Here is a 23,160-nt window from a genome sequence, read left to right as displayed (position 1 = left end):
GCACTAGTTGTCATTTATTTTTGATCTACTAAAAAACAGTGAAATGTTTGACATGTCCACCAGAAACAACACATTCAAATAACATGGAATAAAATGTCTGTGAATGTCTTTTTTCTATTTAATCGTCTTACATACTGTGCTCGCTTCGGCAGCACATATACTAAAATTGGAACGATAATCGTCTTACATACTTATCTAACTGGCAATTTTGTAAACATATACTTTAATGTCAAGATTCAGGTTGAAACATCATTTTCTTACAAAGATTGTGAATTGAAATGTCATCATTGGGTTTGCAAGTTGCCACACCAGTCCCTCTCAGCCTTTCCTGCCTGCTTCTACAGTAAAGGAGTTCTGGTTCACAAAATAAGTCAGTCTTGGCTCCCCAGCAATTACATTTTCACTTTTCCAACACAAATAAGTTTTTGAAAACTAACTTGCTAACAGGGCTACTGGTGCAAATTTATTCATAACCAAAGAGAACAAAAGACCAAAGCGGTTTTGTTCCTATTCAACACGTCATAGAGCAGACGGACTACCTATGGGGGGACAGAGTCCTGGAGGAAGGCAATCAGTAGCAGTTTGGCTAAACTTGATCTGTCACTGTAGAGCTCTGGCTCTTAGGTGTGGACCTGGAGGTGACTGAGGGTCTGGGGAACCTGGCTAGAGCTGCCAGCATGGCAGGGTCCTGCTATAGTAGCCTTTGTTGTTTTGAATTTCAGTAAGTAATAGAGATGAAATAGTATGTGATGCAATTTCCAACTTTGTTTGGGTTTCTACTTGTTCTCTGAGACAAAATAGGGCCCTTGCATTTGGGACACCTGCTTGCTAGTGTCCTTACACAGCTGTTTCACCCTACTGTGTAATGACAGGAAGGAGAGCACACTTCTTGTCTGTGGAAGCTCAGGCTCGGTTTGCCTGTTAGGGGTTTGGCTCTGTGGAAGAAGATAAAGTGAGCTTCTATTCCTTGGGGCCCACACTGGCCATTGCCTTTTTGGGTACCAGTATTTGATTTTCCGTATTTGGACAGTAACCCTGGCAAGACATTCAGCTTTTAGGCGCCATCGCCTGCTCCTGCCCCACCCTGCCCTGTCTCCACTTGCCATCATGTGATTCTAGAGCTGGTAGCCCTCCTTCTGGTGTCCATGCCAACTCCTTGGGTAACGGAGACAGCATCCTCAACCAAGAGATTCCTTGGCAGCAGCACCTTGTCTGTATTAGTGATTGCTGACGTTCAGTCTATTGTCATGCATCTGATTTGTCACTGAATAAATGTTACTGAGCCACCACTTATCAGGCCTTTGCTAGAAGCTGAGGTTATGGTGATAAACTTGACAACAATTGACATGCCACTCTTAGCATGGAAGCAGACTGGTTAGCCCGACAAATGCCACAGGGACCAGGCCCCAGCAACACTTCAGTCTGCTGGGTTTCAAGCTGTCATGACGCCTTATCAGTCTGGTCCACCAAGCTAGCCACACCACTTCATGGGCCCTTGGTGTGGGTCTGCACCCTGTGGGGACTCCAGGAAATAGTAGCTACAGTTCTTCCCCCTGGAGGGACTGAGCCTCCAGTTGAACAGAGCACATCCTATAAAGGAAGTTCAGCCATAGGAGAGGCCAAGAAAGCTGACTCTCCACAGACTTCGATGCAACACAAATATATAGGAGGGCTTTTGGAAGCAGAAGGATGAGGGAAGTGATAACTGTGGCCTTGGTCAGCTACTGGTCCTACCCAGCTGTCAGCAAGGCAGAAATGCCAGGGTTCTTGTGTCTAGGCTGCCAGCCAAGTGCAGGTCCATGGGATGGAGAGGTAGCTGAAGATGTAGCTCTGTAAGTCAGAGCTGCTGTCATAAACAGATCATAGCTTTAACAAATGTGTGTCCCCAGAATGTGGCCAGCTACTGTCTATTGGACCTCTGTGCAAATGCTCAAGCAATCTTTGGACTCAGTTCTAATGACAGAACACTTTGTTCCCCTTTGAGACTCAGCTATTTAATGTCACTTGGAGAGTCTTCCTGCAGTTTCTACTTTAACTAAAACTGTTAGATCATTCCACTCTTAGAAGGAATTTATCGGCAGCCTATTATTTTTTCCTAGGAGCAGCGATTAGAGATATTACTCAAATAACCACTGTTTCAAACATTTTGACTTTGTTGCTATTCTCCAGTGAATACAAGCCAAGATAGATGTTGTGTGTGTGTTTTTTCCCTTTGTTTCCAGGAAAGCCAATTTTTTCAGTTGATATTCACCCTGACGGGACCAAATTCGCAACTGGAGGACAAGGTACGTTCACAGAGTAACAGAAGGAGCACACACGGTCCTGACACCTTGCTCTGCTTCTCCTGGTTGCCCACTGAGCTGAAGATAGAATACTTTCTTTTTTTAGATATAGATAGGACTCCATTTAAAATATACAATTATAATCTGTTATCTCAAAACCCTTATTTTTTGCTCTAGTGTGCTTGCTCCATATAAATATTTCAGTAGTGGGTGTATCTTTCTAATTCCTGTTTATTGGGTTAATATTCAAATCATTTTGAATCCCCAAATCCCAGTTTATTAAAGGTGGCAAGTGGCAGGTGGTCCCATGGATAGATCCCCAGCCCCTGAGGCCAAGGTTAGGTCCTCATCTTTGTTCTGGCAGTACTTTCTCATCTGAAAAAGGGGAAGAAGTGGTTAAACTAAAACTACTGAGTTAGTCATGTAGTTATAAGGCCTTTTCTGGGCTCAGAGGAATTCAGCTAAGTTAGAGAAGAAGTATGCTGTGGGCAAGTAAAAACACCTGCGCCATTTGAAAATACAGCCCATAGTATTATTAGCATGCTTCATCGGTGTTACAGTGTCACAGTAACAGTGCTGCTTGGAAAGACAGTCATTTTTCAGGCCAGGACACCAAGATGTATATATGATGGAACAAGGTGGCATTCCCACAGATCTTAGCCCCTGACAGCTTCACTGTAGAGCAGTGTCTTCCTCTGGCCAAGGCCTTCCTAGACAGCACCTGAAGAGTGCTTCTGTGAGTTCTAGGCCCTTGGGCCAGGTGCTACAGGGTGGGTTGTCTATGAGCTTCCTGCTGCAAGGGTATGCAGGGGACCCTTGATCTCCTTCCGGCACATTACGGACTGTACCTGGAAGGTACCCACTGATGTCATCTATGACTACTGCATTAAGCTGGGGGACAGGGTTTTTTTCCTCATCCATAGGAAGAGACATACCTTCCTACCCTTCTCAGTATGTAGTATCAAGAAGAGCTGTTTAGGAAATATTTTTATATACTGGCCAATAGGCAGTTTCAGGTATGCCTTATGACAATTCTGACATGTCCATTTGTAGGCATTTATTGGTGTTTCTTCCTCTGTAGTAGTTAAATGAGGGGCCAGACTTTCATCAGTTATCAGTAGGTGAAAAGCTTAGAAAGAAAAATCATTGCAAAAGAAAAGAAAAAATCATTGCCAAAATGCATAGATTTTTTTTTAATTTTTTTTTAAGATTTCTATTTTATTTATTTGACAAACAGAGATCACAAGTAGGCAGAAAGGCAGGCAGAGAGAGAGGAAAGGAAGCAGGCTCCCTGCCGAGCAGAGAGCCCAATGTGGGGCTCAATCCCAGGACCCTGGGATCATGAACTGAGCCAAAGGCAGAGGCTTTAACCCACTGAACCACCCAGGCACCCCCATAGATAAAAATTTTTTAGCTGGGTTTTATATCACCTTATGATCCAGGATCCATAAATGCCCTCTTTTGGTTGCTCTCCCATCTATAGGTGACAGCAAAGGGCAGATAAGAAGATAATGAGGCTTTTTCCTGTATACAGGGCACATTTCATTCAGACGTGGGTCTCAAAGCATCCAGTCAGCTCTAGGAGCGGCCCTTGACTCCAGGCAGCACCTGAAAAGGGATCAAAGTACTGGCAGGAATGTGCTGTTGCCCTTGGTTGCTAGGGTTCCCATGCACAAACCTGAAAGGGTCCTGGGACATCAGTTTTTCCAGCTCTTCAACTTACAGATGAGAAGTCTGGTTCGTGGGCAGGGATGAGGACCTTCTAGGGGCTCCTGAGGGATCTGTTGTAGAGGACAGAGTAGAGCTCAGTCCCCTCCTAATTTCTAGTCCAGAGTTCTTTTCAAAGTCAGGTTGGCTTCCCGCTACTACTAAATCCATATGCTTTTTGACCCCCTTCAGCACTTAATCTTTCTTCATTTCTTTTCTGTAACTTAAATTAATGATGCAAATTTAGTCTCCTCCAATCTTGTCCATTATGATTTATGAAAGCTAAGTAAAGACTGTGTCTCAGAGTTAATATCAAATTTCTACTTCTTGCACATTGAATTTTTTCTGCTCCTTCATTCCAGGACAGGATTCTGGGAAGGTTGTGATCTGGAATATGTCTCCAGTCCTCCAGGAGGATGACGAGAAGGATGAAAATATTCCCAAGATGCTTTGCCAGATGGACAATCACTTAGGTATTACAGAGTGGCCCTTTGCAGGCTTTGCGTGTTGGCAGAGTGCCCAAGGTTAGCACATGTGTTTGTAATTAGAAAGATAAGGCCCCGTGCGGCGGTAACTCCCCTCGGCCTGCTGTCTGAAGGCACAGATGTTGGCTGCACACCTGGGTGAGTTATTCGGCAGAAGACTCGGCCCGCCCACAGAACCATCTTTGGACAGTCTGCAGGTACCTCTGGTGATTTCCTGCTCATGAGTCGTTACTGCCTGATTCCATGGGGCTTTGGGGCCAGCGACCTGGAAGCAGTAGGGTTCTGGGGAAGGGTATCTTAAAGACAACTCACCAAAATGTCTCAGATTGCCACAGTGTCACTCTGAGACCCTCTGCCAGGATCCTTTTGATGGTTGGACAGTGTTGTGGTTTCCTTTCCTATATTTAGTGCCATAGTTTCCTGCTTCTGAGCATCAGGGTGACTGTATCTGGCTCTGATTTCCAACCTAGCTGCCTTCCCTGAGATGCTCCATTAACAGCTATGTCCCCTTCCTTAGCTCTTTGTGTTCTTGCTCTCCCAACGTGCCTCAGTGCCCTCTGACTTGGAGCATAAGTCATTCGCAGGCCATGTGTGGGCTACAACTTGGATAGTGTTCCTTGTATTGCAGGGTTCCCAAAGGCCGAGCTGTGAGTGCTCCCAGACGCTCTCACCCATCAGGGGCCTAGGAGGCATTTCTCCTGGTCTTAATTTATAAGTGCAGAACCAGTCAACCTGCAGTGCTGACAAGTTTGGAAAATCCAAATTTAAAAAGGCCACAGATGGGATGAAGTCAGAGTTTTATGCTCTAACAAGCTGCTCCCCTGAAAGTTTTGTGAAGGGCATCTCAGCCTTTTTAGTACATGCCCTCATTTCAGGAATTCTCCCTGCTCAGGAACACATCTCATCATGAGATAGCCCTTTTGAAATAGAGATTTAGTTATAAGTTTTCATGGAAATCCACCTCCTGTTGATTGTTTCATCCAGCACTAACACTTCTCAGGTTATGTAGACTTCCCCTCCCCAAACTCTGTTCTGATCATTTGTTATTACAGTACAAGTACAGTACAAGTAGGATAGTATTTAATCTGGATTGTTCTTCTGGGACTCACCCACAGTGGATGCCTTGAATAGTTGAGAGAGAATAGGTTTTATAAACCCTTTGCATCTTGCCAGACTCTGCATAAAGCAAATTGGGCATGACTATTGGATTTTCATCACCCTATTTTTTTTTCTTCCCAGCATGTGTGAACTGTGTGCGGTGGTCAAACAGTGGGATGTATTTAGCTTCTGGGGGAGATGACAAACTGATTATGGTGTGGAAGCGGGCTACGTAAGCATCATTTTCCTTTCTTCACATTTTATTTTTAGAAGCTTCTTTGCTGGTCTTAATCACAGTCACCTTTCCCCATTCTGGCACTGAAGTCCCTAGAGCTCCAAACTTCCTGAGTAGCAGGAAGTGCCTGGAGACCTATTCAGTCGCCCCCTCCCAGGCCTGCAGCATTTCCACCTGAAAAGGAATATTTAATCCTTTCCATTGCTGACATTGGTAACTTTGTTTATTTTGCTCTTCAAATGAAATTTCCCAACATACAGAATAGGTTAAAGTCAAAGTGCTCTGATGGAATGGGGGGGGTGGTATCTGGAGCCTGCCCTTTTTGCCACTCACCTCATTCTCTATCTGCCCCACCCTGGGACTCTAAGGAGCCCCCTTTGAAAGTGCCTGCTCTGTACCCATAATGAACTAACCATCACGTAGAAAACTTTTTCTTTAAACCTAGGCAGAGTGTCTCGGGGTGCGTCCTGGGACTCTGTTCCATAACCAGCTCCCCAGGTGACTCTGGAAGCTAGTCAGACTAGGGAACCAGACCCTTCCCCACTGCTTAGCCAGAGTGGCCCTTTGGCCATGGCCATGAGAGCAGAGGCGTGCTATTTCCTTTGGCCCACTTAGTGAGCTCCTTCTGTGAGTTGATAAAGAGTTCTGTGGGAGCAGAGTGTGTTAACAGAGGCTCTGTGCATCAGTGGTATCAGCACCACCTCCATGGGGACCTACCTGACTGCTTGCATGGCAAGCAGTTAGTACCCGGGCTTTGACTGCTTTGCAAGAGAGTTTTAAAAAGACTGTTGGCTTTGCTGCTTTAGTCAATGTAAATAATGAATTTAGCAGATAATTTGGGAATCTGAAAAAGTATGTGAAAATCACCATCCAAAAAAGCCATGATTAATATTTTGGTATTTTTCATGTGTGTCTTTCTGATCCATTTTCCATGCATAGATGATATCGATATTACATGTATTTTTTTTCTTTATATAGTGATATTTTCATATTGTATAGGATGTCCTGTGGCCTGCTTCTTTCATTTAATTATATTTGGTGAACATTTCCCCATACAGTGGATAGTCTCTTACCACAAGATTTGTGATGGCTATGTAGTATTTCATTAAGTGCATGGAACATAACTTACCTAATCAGTCCCTTTTGTTCAACAATTTGATGCTTTCTAGCCATTGTCTGGTTTGCTTTGTTCTGTCTGCCATGATAAGCCATGCTGCAGTGACATCTCTGTGCCGTGCCTCGAGTATGCTTGGAGTGCCTTTCTGACTCCTCTTTCACACAGGTACATCGGCCCCAGCACCGTGTTCGGCTCCAGTGGTAAGCTTGCCAATGTGGAGCAGTGGCGATGTGTCTCTATCCTCCGGAGTCACTCAGGCGGTGAGTGGGGCTGCCTTTTGGGATGGGCAGCCCTGGCAGCTGTCTGCAGTCAGCAGCAGCACCTCCATGGCCTGGTGGACTGTTTCGGTCCTTATAGCAGCCTTGCATCTGGGTCATCCCTCCCCATCACCATCGGTCACACCCTGCCTGTCCCTCAAGGTCTGTGCAGTCACTGTCCCTCTGCCTGCCTCCAGCTGCATTCAGTGTCCCCACTCCTGCCCTCATTGGGTATATGTTTATATCTTCAATGTAGAACTCCCCACGTTCTGCCGTTTATCCTGGTGAACTGAATCACTACCTTCATCAATGGATCACTAAGTCTGTAAGCACACTTTATTTATTCCACAGAAACCAGCACACATGAAAAGGGGCCTGATGAAAAGTTTTTTACCTGACCTTGAGTATATTTGAAAAGTGTTTAATGGACTTGAAATGGAAAGGGACACATTTTACAAATTTGAACTGAAGAAGAGGAATGTCATTCAAGAGTAGTTAAAAGCCATGTGCTGTACATTCAGATGCCAGGATGCTAGAGTGACTATACCTTGGAAAGCCTGTGGTCTAGCCCAAGAATGGCCTGAAGCATTTCCCAGACAGGGAGAGCAGAAGCCAGAAAGGCCTGGTGCACATGGTGGGTCAGTAGCATTTCACCACAGCTAGATCTTTACATACAAAGTAAGGAGCAGTACAGAGTGGAGCTGGCTAAGTTCAGGGGCCAGGTCATAGAAGGTTTGTGTTCCCTGTTAATGAAGGTGGCCTTTATTGTGGAAGAGATAGGGAGCCTTTAAAAGATTTGAGGTGTGAGAGGGAGATCATTCTGATAGGTGTGTAGAAAAGGAGCTTGTTTCAGTGGTTCAGATGAAAACTGTAAGGGCCTGAACCAGGCCTGGGATAATTGGGATGGAGGGGGAGACTGACTTGGGAAATTCTTAGGACAAAGCAGGGGAGGGATGAAGGAGATTCCTAGCTGGTGTCTGCATAGCCGGTGTTGTCCTCTCTCACACTGTATGGATAGTGGGCTTATGAGGATGGACACCAATTCAGTGTGAGATGTGCTGAGTCTGGGGAGTGGGGGCAGGGAAGAATGTCACAAGATTTGGAATTGAGCCTGGAGCTCTGGGAGAAGATGGGGCAAGAGTGAGTGGTTTGGAAGGCATCAACTTACAGTATATGCTCTGCAAATACTCTACACACACTTTAAAGGTGAACAGACCCACCTCTTAGTGACCATAGATTAAGTCCACATTTTTGAAAGCTGGCAGAGTAGTATTGTATACTTGTTGATTACCATAAAAATGTGTAACTTAACCTTGCTTACTCACAGTTACTCAAAGCAGAGTCTAAGTGGACTCCTCTGGAACTTGGAGAAAGTATCCATGCAGGTGTTCAAGTGTGGGATGGGGCCTCAGTGAGGCCTTTGTTGGGTTCCCTACCCTGAGACTTGGGCTGAACTATAACTTCAACTTCTCTCCATACCCACCATCCCAGGGTTCTCTTTATCAGGAAGTAGGGTTGCCCACTTTCAGCAGGGACATCCATTTCTTATTCAGTGGTCCTTATAGCAGTTATGGGCAGAACTCTTAAAGAAGAAAAATCAGTGAAAATGCAAAAATAAATAAATAAATAGAAATCACTGGGTCTTTGAAAGCAGTGTGTGAAAAACATATACGTTGGCATATTTAATTGGGGAGTGAGGGTAGGAAGAAAAAAACCTAGAAGAAATTAGAGGTAATGGGGCTAGAAAAACGTTTAACCTAGAGGGAAAAGTTACCACGGAGTACAACATAATATTCATTAAACTAAAAAAAAAAAAAATGCTAAGGGAAGTAAAATTTTCTAGAAAATGCAAATTTTCAGAATTGATACCATAAGTTAGGAAAACTTAAAGTAGTAACTACTGAAAAAATTGGAGTCCTCATAAATGCTTCCTGATCCTAATTTATTTTTTGATTTGTTGATGCGGGTTTTTTTTTTTTTTTTCAAGTTTTTAAGAAAAATTATTCTGGGTTGTAGAAATATTTATTCTTTTTTTTTTTTTTTTTTAAGAATTTTTTTAGGTACTTCATTCTTCTTAAGATTTTATTTATTTGTTGGGGGGAGAGAGAGACAGAGAGAAAGCACAAGTAGGAGGAGTGGGAAGCAGAGGGAATTACAGGCTCCCTGATACAGGAAGCCTGATGCGGGACTCGATCCCAGGACCCTGAGATCACGACCTGAGTTGAAGGCAGACCCCTAACAACCAAGCCACTCAGGCGCCCCTGGAAATATTTATTCTTCAAAGGAAGCTGTCACCCTGGGTTCTAAAAACCTAAAAAAAAAAAATAGTAAAACAAAAGCTTAGACGAATATGAAAAAAAGAAAAATCCGAAACATAATGCTTGTGAATTTGATAACTTTTGAAAACACTAATTCATTTTGACGAAATATGATTTATAATGGAAGAATTTTGTGTATTACTATAACAACATACTAGGAGGTTAAATGAGAAAAGACTCTTGGAGCGCCTGGTTGGCTCAGTTGGTAGAGCATGTGACTCAGTCTCAGGATCCTGAGTTCAAGCCCCAAGTTGAACATGGAGCCTACTTTAAGAAACAAAAACAAAAACAGTCATCTAAGGAGGTTTTCTGAAAGGGATATTAGATAATTTAGCATAAATTTGTAATAAAAATATGTTTTAAATAGCCATAGGAAGCTATTTCCTTAACATGAAATGTCTTTTTCAAACCAATGACAAATATTGTAGCACGCAGCTATTAGAGCTTAAAAAGCATTGAAATTACTTGAGCTAATAATGAGTCATTGAGTTGGTCTCATGTAAGAAAACTTTAAATTATTTACCTTTCGTTAGTAATAGCCGATTAGAATATCCAGTGATACAAAGAGAACTCTTAAACAACAGGAAGAAAAATTGTAAATATTCAGGAATATTTTTACCAAGAAATGTGTGAGATCTGTAAATCTTACAACACAAACCTTTTTTTTTTTTTTTTTTTTTTTTTTAATTTTTTTTTTTTTTTTTTGACAGAGAGAAATCACAAGTAGATGGAGAGGCAGGCAGAGAGAGAGAGAGAGAGGGAAGCAGGCTCCCCGCTGAGCAGAGAGCCCGATGCGGGACTCGATCCCAGGACCCTGAGATCATGACCCGAGCCGAAGGCAGTGGCCCAACCCACTGAGCCACCCAGGCGCCCAACACAAACCTTTTTTGAGAGGGCTAAAATGGCCACTTCATAAGTGGAAAGATCAAAAAAAAATAAAGACAGTATTTTTTTCCCAAATTCATTTAACAAATATTTATTAAGCACCTGCCACGTTCTGGGTGCTATTCTACCCTCAGGATGTTTACATTCTTATAAGAGAGACAGACAACTAGTCACATCAGCAACTGGAAGATAAGTGCCGAGAAGCAAAATGAGATGGGTTTTCCAGGAGGCCTCACTGAGAAGGTGACATCCAACAGGAGACCAGGTGGAGGTGAGGGGACCACTGAGTACACATCCAAAGAGCCTTCCAGGCTAAAGGAATAGCTAGGACATGGCCACTGTGAGGGGCTCTTCTCTGAGTGAAATGGGAAAACTCAGTAGGATTTTGAATAGAGGAGTGAGGAGGCCTGTGGCAGCTGCATGGACTACAGGCAGCACTGGAGAGATCACTGAGGAGGCTGCTGGCATAATCTCAGTGGACCCGGGTCATAGCAGTGGAGGTCAGGAGGAGTGATGGTCAGATGGAGAGTTCCTGGTGGATGGGATATGGGGTGTGAGATAAGCAAAGGAAATCAGGACAGTTTACCAGACTGTGGTCTGGAGGGTGTCAAGAATGCAGTTGCCATTACATGATGGCAGGTGTGTAGGTGGGACAGAATATTTGCTGAGGGAAATGTTTAAGAATTGGCTTTGGGGCATGTTCAGTTTGCATTGCCTAGCAGGGATGTAATTAGCCCTGCTGCATGGGCATTTTGATATGTGAGAGTTGAGTATAGGGGACAAGTATATGTGGGACTGGAGGCCAAGGGTGGAGGCTGGGGTGATGGGGTGATTTGGAGGTGATAAGGAACCAGTCAGTGAAAAGTGGCTGAGATGGAGAGGAGGCCAATTAAGATAGAGCATTTGAAGGAGAAGCAATCCAGCAGTGCATCCAATGTTGTCTTGAGGTCAGGTGAGAACTGAGGATACTGACCATTGGACTTGATGACATGGAGACCACCCATGGCCTTGGCTAGTGCTGTTCAGGCTGTGCAATTCAGTGGAAGCCTCATAGAGGGTCCTCAAGAAAGACCCAAGGGAGGACAGAGCTAGACTGAACCAGGCTGGGTTTTGGGCACCTGTGAAAACAGAAGAGTGGAGGGTATGATAGACTCTAAGCCAAATAGGGAGATAGCAGAAGGCCCATAGCACCTGGAAACTCTGTTGGAGTTGAGAGGGAGCCAGAAGCACCAGTTGATGGTAGGAGTATGGGAGGGTTGGCATTCAAACCAAGGAGGAATTACAGTGTGTTGTTTGGGAGAATCTCTGGGCATGACTGGGAATGAATGCCTGGGGTAGCAGAAGCCAAGGTTACTGGAGGAGGAAGCAGAGTTTAAGGATCCAGGAGCTTTGGGTATTAAACAGATCATCCTCCTAGAATCATCAAGAATGATGATGAGAGTATCCGGAATGACAGTGACCAGAAAACACTTCAAATGCAGGAGAGTTTCAGATGTATGTAGATGTGCAAAGAGAAAGAGTGGGAATGGTATGGTCTGAAGACAGAAGCTCCAAAACTGGGGTTAAGGGAGAAAATTAGTGGAAAATTTGTCCATAAGTGGCTTTATTATGTAACTCACCAGTGACTCCAAAGGGCACTTGGAAGAGTAAGGAAGGTTACAGAAGAAATCATTCAAAGCTGCAATGATTAAAATGTCATGAGTTTGGGGGCAAAACTAACAACATTGAAGTAGACTACATGTACCTAGGACCTTGGTGTATTATTGTGAAGGAGGCACCAATTATCAGTTATGGGAAGAAAGAATTGTTCCCCACTTGTGATAGAATAACCATTATATGGTTTGTAGATGAGGAAAGAGTAAAGTAGAGCCTCCCTAAATACAGCATGTACTGAAATAAATTCCATATGTTAAAGAGAGAAACATTCTAAATAGTTAAAGCAGAAGAAAACAGAACTGAATAGTCATCAGACCGCTACCAGAGGGAATGTTTTTTAAGGTTAATAGGCAATAAAAGACATCACAAAGGAGAATCACAGACTTTACTATATCAATCTTTTACAGTATAGGAAGATAAACTGTTAGAATTTGCAGCTAATGCCTGTATTATCAATAGTCCATGGAAATTGCTAGGCAAATCACATCTCCCTTCCGGAATTCCCTCCCAGCTGACCACTTCTCGGCTCTAGGACTTAGGTACCATGGTGAAATTCTGATGTTTACATGTCTGCCCCTCTTGGCCTCTAAGCTCTTAGAGGAGGTTTTTATTCTTCATTTTTGTAGGCATTGCATTGGTGTTTGTTAGACCCGCTGCATAAAAGGCCTCCCAACAGACAGAAGATGGGAGCAAAGTAGCCCAAGAAGACAACCCTAGACAGATAGAAAAAATCTTCACTTTTATTAGTAAAGTTTTTTAACTTTATATTTTTATAAAAAATGTGCTTAATAAGTTAGAAGGGAAAATCGTAATCCTCAAGATAATAAGAGGATTTTGAAATGGACATTTCTGCTTATAAAAGTGTAAAGTCATAGAGGTTTCTGAAAAGCTATCTACAGGGTTAAGAGAGTCCAGACTTAGGAAAGTCTTCAGGCATTCTGCCTAGAGTCCACTTTGGGCTGGCAGGCACAAGAAATAAACCAGAGTGTGGAGAATGGCGTACACCCATGTGCTCATTAGCATGAAACCTGGGACTCAGTTAATAGTTCATTAGTTGATAGTCAGTAGTTGAATCAGGTCTGTTTATGATAGTGAATACTCTCAAAGACATGGAATGTAGAACTAAACAAGAGGAGCCCTTAGGATCACATAGGCTGTGAGGATACTAAATGCAGTACACTAATGCATATGCAGTGTGAAATACAAATTGCAGTACCTTGTGGAAAAAATTCGTAAAGCTGTCCCTGAAGACTGTAAAAAATAGAAAAAAAAAAATAGAAGTTTTGAGTATTTTGCTTACACCTTTTTAAAAATCCTATGAGGAGAGGACTAGATAGCTATTAACTTGCTGCTGTGTTTCTGTTTCTTCACCTCACCAGCCATTCTTCTGTACACCTAGCACTGCACCAGGCACAGAGGTTAGAAAAATCATACCTGCACGGCGAGATGGGCCCGGTCATCGTCACCGTCACAGCTGACCTTTATCGATGCCTTGGTGTGTGCCTGGCACCGTGCTACAGCAATTTCCCACATTTAATCCTCATAATAACCCTCTGAGCATAGGGTTGTGGTTTTTTTTTTTTTTTTTTTTTAAATCTGCATTTTATAGATAGGAAAACAGTCACAAAGAATTAACATGAGTGATTGTGTTTAGGGGTTCTCTAGGGAAGGGATATTCTGGTGGGGTCTTGGAGATGAGATCCAGTTTGTGAGGAGAAGGGCCTGAAGATGGCCTCCCACTTATTGGGCAGCTATTGTACTCTGGCTCTGTGCTAGCCATTATGCCAGGTGCAGTGCCTGTAGAGCTCAAAGGGCTCTCAGAAAGGCCCAGTTGGGATCAGAGAAGCAAGCTTAGCGAGCCTGAGGCCACAGTCCCAGCAGGTGTCAGAGCCAGAGTTCTTATACGTGGCCCCAAGTTGTCAGCCATGTCCTCAGTTATCTCCTTTGTGAGGGGTGAGGGAGGTCACTCAGATGCCTCAAATGTCATGACCAGTTCATAAACCTTAGTGGGGAAGTTTTACAGACTGGTTTTTAAGAAGGAGTTTAGTTATGATGATTGCAAGTCAAGTTTCCTCAAACATGAGAGGCTAGGGGCTGCCGGCCAACCTGGCAGACAGGTGTTGCCGAGTGCCCCCCTCGCTGAGTCTGCACACCACATAAGAGGCTCACCGCCAGCCCTCTGTCTTCCAGATGTGATGGATGTAGCATGGTCTCCCCATGACGCGTGGCTGGCCTCATGCAGCGTGGATAACACTGTCGTCATCTGGAATGCTGTGAAGTTCCCAGGTCTGGACCTCTGACTGGGTGGCAGCATAAATGGGCTGATCATCTGGAGCAGGGTGGGCTCTCTGTCTCCTAAGGCTGGCAGTGACAAGTATGTCGCAGTGAATGGGGATTGATGCATCTCGTCAGCAACTCCGTTCTTTTTCTCTTCATCAGTGACATTTGTTTAAGGTTTTAAAAGAGGTTTATGTTAAAGAAAAATAGTAACTGAGGGATAGCGTGGATGTGCCACAGATCACGAGGGTGATAGGGTGGCGTTGCATGTGCTTGGTACCTGGCATTCCCCACTACACACATGCTCTTGAGGGCATGCCTCCCTACCCTCCCCACCCCACTGGGCTCTGGCCTCCACTCAGTTGCCATCTCCTCTCTGAAGCTCTTAAACAGAGATAGGCTAACAAATCCAGTTTTGCAAAAGATTGGTATTTCTTATTAATGTGTGTAAAGTCAAAACAGATGGCATAACCTAGCATATCACTGTAGTTGATAACTAGTAAGATACTTTTATTCCTCTTTGGTATCTAGAATATGTTTTGTTCATGGGCTAAAAAGCATCCTCCATGAACTTGTAAGTCATTTTCTCTATAAGCCACCAAGATGTGGGCAGGATGGGGGAAGGGCATTTTCATTGTGGTCACAGAGGGCCAGATTGAGAGTTGGGGTGGCATTTAGATTACAGATCTCTAGGACATGCTATCTCATACCCCTTTGTCCTTTGTGATGACTTACAAAGAACTTTCACCACAGTGCTCCATCCCCTGAGCTGTTAGGCCTGCTTTTAGCTGCCAGGAAGGTTCAAATCACAAATATTGATGTTAAAGCACAGGTGGGCATGGCCTCCAGATGGAGAAACCACTGGTAGAGCTGCCAACCACAGACAAGTCAAAGGGGCAGAATTTGACTCTGGCCAAACCTGGATCCCTGCTTGCCTGCCCTTTAGGGGGCTTATGCAGGCTCAGTATTAACTGTGGCTAAAGGGAAATCATAATGCCTGCTCCTGGGTGTAGTCCTTCTTTCAAGTTGCGTTTGGCTTGATAGGGATCAGATTAGGGGCCTCTTTGCTTGTGCCCAGGGATGGGAGCTGGCCAAGGTGGACTCCTGAGATCCCTTCTCTTGGCTAGCCATTCCATAGCCCATGGATTGCAGCTCATGTTTCTATATAGACTCATCATTTTCCCTTAGCTAATGCTTTCCCAATCTCCTCTTTACCTCCACAGAAATTCTAGCTACGCTGAGAGGCCATTCTGGCTTGGTAAAGGGGTTGACTTGGGATCCTGTTGGTAAATACATTGCCTCTCAAGCTGATGACCGTAGCCTAAAGGTGTGGAGAACGCTGGACTGGCAGTTGGAGACCAGCATCACCAAGCCTTTTGATGAGGTAAGAAGACATCTCAGGGAGTTTGGTCCAGCAGCCTCCCTGGCCTCCATGCACAGACGAGAAGCTGGCTGGGGTCCATACATTGTGATTGAACCAACAAAGTTCTCTGGGGTGGGCACTTGGCCCAAAGAGTCAGATGATGAAAATCTTTCACTTCTCAGACAGTATGAAATGTCCAACTTTGAAGTGAGAAAAAGCTGAAGAGAACTTTAGTGATGCCTCCATAGCATTGTGCAACACAGGTAGAGGAGGCCTTCTCTTTTATTTCTTCCTGACTGTGCTGTGGCTTTACTCACTGACTTGTACTCTGCAGGCCAGCCCACTTCTCTCTCGGGTAGTGAAGCAGTGCCTCATGCAGAATGTCTGGATGTCAGACTGCAGTGACTTGGGTAGTATTTTCCTACCTTTTATTTGAGTTCTTGTTTCATGTGGAATCAGAGTTCAGGGTCTCCCTTATTTGTTAGATATTTCTTAAGTGCCTGCTATAAGAAGGGTAGTACTGGATAAAGGAAATGAAAGTGGACTGAGATAGAGTCTCTCCCTTGAAGCTTAGAACCTGGTGGGAAAGATAGACTTTCACATTCATTGTGAGTATGTTGATGGAGTTGTCCAGAATGCACAGGAACAGCCAAGGAGTACTGATTGCATCAGAGGAAGGGCTATGAGCAAAGTTTTGCAGGAGGTCTAGACATTTGCCCATAAGTTAAGGCTGGCTGCAGAAGGAAAGTGGAAATCATGAATGCAGTTTTCCCCAAACCAGCAGTACCACATGAGCACTGGTATTAACCCTGCTGAGTCCTACCCTCCTTAGGAGTACGTGCCCTCCATGTCAGAGGACGTGGGCCCTAATGCCTTCTTGAGCTCCTCCTCAGGGATCCGGCAACCAGGCAGCAGTATCCCACTAGCAGGGTTCCTGGGGCAGCTATGGAGATGGACAGGAATGTTTGGAATCCCAGTTGGGAGCTGGTGGGACTCCTTAGCCTCAGGTGGGCCTGCATGGGCTTGAGGCAGCTGTGTCACTGTACTCAAGGCCATGCATCATCCTACCCTCCTCTAGGGTTGTGAGGCCAAGATCATAATTCCTAAGTCATTCAGGCTGCCCTGGACTGACCTTGAGCTTTAGAAGGCTGTTTTCTGGCCCATATCATCTCACTTTGCAGGAATAATAATGTGGAGGGATGCCTTGCTTCAGGCCTAGTCCAGATCAGGGGAACAATATCTTTCTGCTATGGATTTAATGGTTTATATGGGCTTTACAAAGCTCTTCTCATTTGCTAGTTAGTAGCACCACCAGTCTTCAGCTGAGGCAGGCTGGAGAAAGCATGTAGCGGCTCATGGTCACTGAATGCATCACAGAGACAGGGTCCTGAAGGTCCACAGAGCTCTTTCTCCACTGAAGTGAATGCTCAGCAGATCTCATGTGGTAAGGTTAACATGCTAGGCAGAAAAAAGAGGTCAGTGGCCAGACAGATTTGGCCCAAACAGAACTGACAGAAGAAGTGGCTATTGATCGTCTAGATGCCACTATGTTGTGCTTAGCTCCCAGAGGGGAGTATAGGGTGCTGCAGCTCCCAGTCTCACCTAACAGCCTTTTTTGTCAAACACCTAGAGGGACTGGAGCGTTAGAGCTGTTAGCATAGCCAAAAGCTGGTGTACATGCTCTGCCATCATACATTTATAAATCAGAATTCGACTCTATTCTTGAGGACAGAGTTTTGGTCACACAGTTGGTCTTGAGCTCCTTCCAAATGCACATGTTTCTTTCAGTGTGGAGGGACAACCCATGTGTTGCGGCTCAGCTGGTCACCTGATGGGCACTACCTGGTGTCTGCCCACGCCATGAACAATTCTGGCCCCACTGCCCAGATCATTGAACGAGAGGGCTGGAAGACCAACATGGACTTTGTCGGGCACCGGAAAGCTGTGACTGTTGTGGTGAGTGTACTTAGCCTCCACCTGGGTTCTGTCTTGCTCCGAGGCTGGGTCACATGTGGGGCTTAGGTGGTGGGCTTTGAGAGTCAGCACATGCCACATTTTTGTTTCATTTTGATTACTTATGTTTCATAATTTTTAAACACATTTTACAAAACAGAATACATACTCACATATTTTAATGAGTTTCACCAAAATCAGTCTTTGATTGGGAACATTGTAGCTCCACACTAGCCTTTTTCCATATTTGGGTCAGGTCCTGTGTACTCAAGCATGGTGGTCCTGACAAGTGCTCCAGTAGCATATGCCTGCTAAGCATGTGTGCCTATACCCCAGCCATGGCCATGTGTGGCTGTGAGGCCATGCTGTGGATCACCTGAGTCTGGGGCTGCCCTGCCCAATCTTGATATGGAGGATGAAGGGTATCGGAAGATACGGGCTACTTTTAGTGACGGTTTTCTCAGCACTGGGCAACCAAAACAAAGTAAATAGGTTGGTGGACTAGGGTTGACAAAAGTGAAGGATCAGGGGCGCCTGGGTGGCTCAATGGGTTTAAGCCTCTGCCTTCGGCTCAGGCCATGATCCCAGGGTCTTGGGATTGAGCCCGGAATCAGGCTCTCTGCTCAGGAGGGAACCTGCTTCTCCCCGTTCCGTCTCTCTGCCTGCCTGTCTGCCTACTTATGATCTTTGTCTGTCAAATAAATAAGAATAAAAATATTAAAAAAAAAAAAAAGTAAAGGATCAGGGGCACCTGTGGCTCTGTCGTTAAGTGTCTGCCTTTGGCTCAGGTCATGACCCCAGGGTCCTAGGATCGATCCCCACATCGGGCTCCCTGCTCAGCAGGAAGCCTGCTTCTTCCTCTCCCACTCCCCCTGCTTGTGTTCCCTCTCTCGCTGTGTCTCTCTGTCAAATAAATAAATAAGATCTTTTAAAAAAAGAAAAGAAAAGATGAATCAGCCAGGACCCTGATCTCAGTTTTGTGTTACTTAAAATGGGCTAATCTTTCCAATTGTTTAAATTAATAATAAATATTATAGTGGTGCCTGGGTGGTTCAGTCAGTTAAGCATCTAACTTGTGATTTCAGTTCAAGTCATGATCTCATGGGTTGTGGGATCAAGCCCATCATTAGGCTCTGTGATCAATGGGAAGTCTGCTGGAGATTCTCTCCCTCTCCCCCTGCCCCTTCCCCCTACACACTGGCTCACTCTTTTTTTTTCTCTCTCAAATAAATAAATTTTTAATAATAATAAATATTATATGTTGTGACTTAGAATATATGTTTTATACTAATAAAATACTGCTGCTTTAATTTTTTTTGTATTGGAACCCATGTAGGACTTTGTTTGAGCCCAGGTCCTTGTTATGAAAATGTTTGAAAATCACTGCTTCAGCATAGTACTATGCTTCCGCATGACTGTCAGGTGGTCCTCATAGGCACTGTAAGAGTGGCTCTGTGAGATCATGGTATTGATGCCTCTCAGGCAACTCAGGGTAAGACTCAAGACCATGGTACACACCTCCAGGTTCTATATTGTCTGGTCTTTATGCCTACCCTCTGGAATTAGAACCCCTATGGGCCAGGCCAGCTGATACCAGGCTCCAGGGAGCCACCCTTCTCCTCAGTTGTCCTGGCTTGGGGTCTCCAGTTCTGAGTCTAGAGTTCTTATCCCTTTCAGTCCAGGAATGTGGCAGGAGCTCTTAGTGTACTTGCCAAAAGCAGCACCCAGGTTACACTGAGGATAGCCCCCGGTACAGACTTTAGCATGACTTAGCTGTCATCGCTGGCCAAGTAAGATTATTCAGGGTTAATCAGTATCTGCTAGATAGTTTTGACTAAGCATCACCTACAGTGAAGGGAGAGGATTAATGGGGTAGATATCTGACAATCCCACCGACCTCTGTCAAGACTTTGTACCGAAAGCCAGGTCCTGGAACTGGCCTTTCTCAGGCCAGAAGGAATTCACAGAGCCAATTTCAGTAGCTCCCATGCCATCAACCTGGCTACAGGCCCAGAAATGGAGATTTGGTGGAGCCAGCTTCAAATCCTTGTCCCACCACTTACTTATTGGGTAACTTGGCCCACATTTCCTGGCCTCCCTAAAACTCCATTTCAACCTCAGCAAAATGCCTTCTGGGTAGTGATGAAGATGAAGTAAAGCATGCTGAGTGCCTGGGGCTGGGAGAATGTCATTGTGGGTTTCCCGCAGACAGGATGGTATTGTGGTATATTTCTGAACCTGGCATGGGGTGTATGCTTGATGCTTAATTACTTTAACATTTGTTATTTGGCTTTAGAAATTCAACCCAAAAATCTTCAAAAAGAAGCAGAAGAACGGGAGTTCTGCAAAGCCCAGCTGCCCGTATTGCTGCTGTGCTGTTGGCAGCAAGGACCGTTCTCTCTCCGTCTGGGTGAGCCCCGACTCCCTCCCCCCAACCCCCCAACCCTCGCCTAAGAGCTTTTGTGGCTCTTACAGGGAGAATGAGAAGGGCCTGTTGAAGGAGGTGGAGCCCCGAGGCCTGGAAGAGTCACTTTTAGTGGTGCTCAGTATGTGCTTCCACCCTACACCTGGGATCAGGCCCCCTGGTTACCCCAAGAAGAAGGGAGGACTAAAGACTAGGCTTGGGCCCAGGTAGAAAAGGTTACCCAGAGCCCCAGTCTGAGCAACTCCGTGTCCAGACTCTGGGATACGCTCAGTTGGTATGTTGTGTTTGCTTCCTTTTGGAAAACCTTTCTGTCTATATATAAAACTTAAAGCCAAATAAATAAATAAATAAAATTTAAAAAATAACCTACAGCAAAAGTATTCACCTAAAGTATATACCTCAGTGTGTTGTCATACACGTATGACATACATATATACAGTCTAACCACGAACCTGTAACCCCTCATCCCTGCCCCCACTTGCCCCCAGTCAAGACCCCACTTCCCAACCCCCTTTGGCCAAGGCAACCACTCCAGTGATGTCTGCACATCAACGAGTTGTGTAGTTGTATTGCTTTCACTTGATTTAATGTTGTTGAGATTTGTGTTTGTTGTTGGATTTAGCAATCAATAGTTTGTTCCTAACTGATTTCCCCATAAGCAGAATGGACTTATAGTTGTGGAGCTGAAGGTTGTCCTCAGGCTGCCTTTATTACAGTTGTTTGTCACACAGAAATGGATTTCTGTGTACCCTGTGGCTCTTTTTCACATGACATTCTTATCGACGTTCTTATTCACATGACATTTCAGAACCTGAACCTTAGTGCTATCATAGGCACTTCCAGGCATGTTCTTCCTGGGGTCCTGCTGGCCTGCTTTGACCAAAACATTCCTGATCCCATTTTCTTGGAATGCTAAGGTCAGGTGTTCACATGGGTTCCAGATTTCTGAGTGGTCTGTAGGCACATTTTTGAGAGAAGAGACAGGGCTATTTTTTTTCTGAAAATGGAATTAGGGGAGGGGCAAGATTCTTCTTGTGGATTCCAGGTAGCTCAGATTTCCTCTCCTCAGGACTAGGGTAGCTGTAGCAGCTCTTCCCCCACAAAAGCAGCACCTGATGGGAGCCATGTGGAAGGTGCATGGGAGCCATGCAGAAGAAGCCTACCACTCTGTGGCCCCTAGACCTGTCAGCAGGGTGGTCAGACATTAGCATGTGAGCTGTAGGGATGTGGAGATGACACACAGCCCAGCCTTTGAGTGACTAGATACAAGTATGCATGTGGTGAATGTTGTGCAGTCATCAAAGAGAGGTTTTTATGGTGTTTGATGACATACTAATTATGTATTAAATGAAAAGCAAGCACAGTCATCTGCCAAAGAATAAAATATTTGCACAAGATAGACCAGGAGAAAATAACTCAAGTGTTATAGTGGTTAACTGTGGGTCTGGATTCAAGGCAACTTAAACTGTTTTGGTGTTGGTGGACTATCCGCACACAGTTTTTAGAATGAGCCCATGTGATGTATGTAGCCAGTTACAGTGAGCTTTGCATTAATACATACCAAACTCCTTGGGCTGAGATGTCCTGGCTTCTCTCCGAGGCTCTTTTCCTCTCCTGGGTGCTACTTTTGCTGCCTCATTTTCAGCCCAGGCCTTGACATCTACCCCTGCTTATAGACCTCTGCACAGGTCATGGCCTTTTTAGAACCACCTTCTCCATTCTTAGTTGTCTATGTATAAATCCATCTCCCCTGGCAGACCACAGTGAGCCCTTCAGACAGGGGCCATACTGAAATGTCTGTTTTGGCAAGTTTTGGGTTCCATGGCTTGGGATCTTGCTGGTCGCTGTTTGAATAGAGTCCAGTATGCCCTGTATGTCAACAAAAACTCAGACCAAGGCTTCTAGGACTATTGATGAGCTGAGTGGACAGAAAGCAGTGTTCATTCATTTCATTAACCTCTCCTCCTCCTTTTTTTCTAGCTCACATGTCTGAAACGGCCTTTGGTTGTCATCCATGAACTATTTGACAAATCCATCATGGATATTTCCTGGTAAGATAGATTCTTTTTAAAATGCACAGGCTAGGAAAAGAGAAGCCATATGTTGGAACATGAGGCTTCTGGATGTGATTAGGGTCAGGTAGCCAGGGACTCTCCCCACCCCTCAACCCTCCAAGGTGTGGGAGCCGGACCAGACCCCTGGGGTGCTGTTTGCATATGATTCAGAAAAGGGCAACCTGCCCCTGCCATTGGGAGAATGTCTGCTGCTGTGCTCCTTGCTTTGTTGGCATTTGCCTGTAGAAAATACTTCTTAGGCAAACTGGTATTTGGAAAACAGAGAGTGCTATGATTCTGGTTTTGCTTCACTTTGTCATTGCATGAACCAGATTAGCACAAATGTGGAGACACATTTTTTGCTTTTCAACGACCTCATCTAGATACATACTTAATGTTTTTTTTTAAGTGATTTCAAAAACAAAAATGAAATTCTTACAAAAGAAGAAGTATACTTTGCACATATGCTTAGAATTAGAACTAAAAGATACCAGAACCTGCTAGGGCGTGATTGTCTTTCCTGTCCTCGCCCTACCAGGGAATGCCACAGAAGGTAATGAAGGGTTTCTGGCATCTGCATAAAGTCCTGCATGTCATCCTCCCGGTCCACCCTTGGGGGTGTCGGTAAGCCCCATAGGCACTTGCTCTCCAGGCTGCTAATGGCCATCTCTTTCAGGACTCTGAACGGGCTGGGCATCTTGGTGTGCTCCATGGACGGCTCTGTGGCATTCTTAGATTTCTCCCAGGATGAGCTTGGAGACCCCTTGAGTGAGGAGGAGAAGGTAAGAGAACATTATACCTTCAGCTAGTGGCCTGAGTGCTGCACTTGCTCTCGGGCCATGGAAATAGCTCTGAGAGGCCCCTTCAGTTGGACCCTCCTTTTAGGATATACACAGACACATTGTTTCTTAAAATATTGTTGGGTATTTGTCTTTTATAGTTCATAATGCTTATCTTCTTTACAGAATAGATTAAACATGAGACTCTTATTCATGTCAGAAATCAGTTCTAGAACTAAGAATAAGTTGGCATTTTTTCTTGAGCTTAT

General features: G+C 44.7%; 1 protein-coding gene across 3 annotated transcripts in view; it reads left to right on the top strand.

Annotated features, from left to right (window-relative positions):
• LOC132023424 (protein HIRA) overlaps nt 1–23,160 on the top strand; it is an 85,008-nt gene that overhangs the window by 15,814 nt on the left and 46,034 nt on the right. For 2 of the 3 annotated variants that reach the window (XM_059409055.1, XM_059409056.1), the window contains exons 2-11: nt 2,223–2,285; nt 4,352–4,462; nt 5,714–5,804; nt 7,090–7,184; nt 14,231–14,326; nt 15,541–15,701; nt 17,469–17,636; nt 19,930–20,043; nt 22,039–22,109; nt 22,789–22,894. In XM_059409055.1, the coding sequence (XP_059265038.1) occupies nt 2,223–2,285; nt 4,352–4,462; nt 5,714–5,804; nt 7,090–7,184; nt 14,231–14,326; nt 15,541–15,701; nt 17,469–17,636; nt 19,930–20,043; nt 22,039–22,109; nt 22,789–22,894 (1,076 nt within the window). The other variant, XM_059409057.1, reaches the window with a different exon arrangement.

Source organism: Mustela nigripes, chromosome 8 (genome assembly GCF_022355385.1).
Source record: "Mustela nigripes isolate SB6536 chromosome 8, MUSNIG.SB6536, whole genome shotgun sequence".
Classification (NCBI taxonomy): Eukaryota; Metazoa; Chordata; class Mammalia; order Carnivora; family Mustelidae; genus Mustela; species Mustela nigripes.
This window is presented reverse-complemented; position numbering and strand designations above follow the sequence as displayed.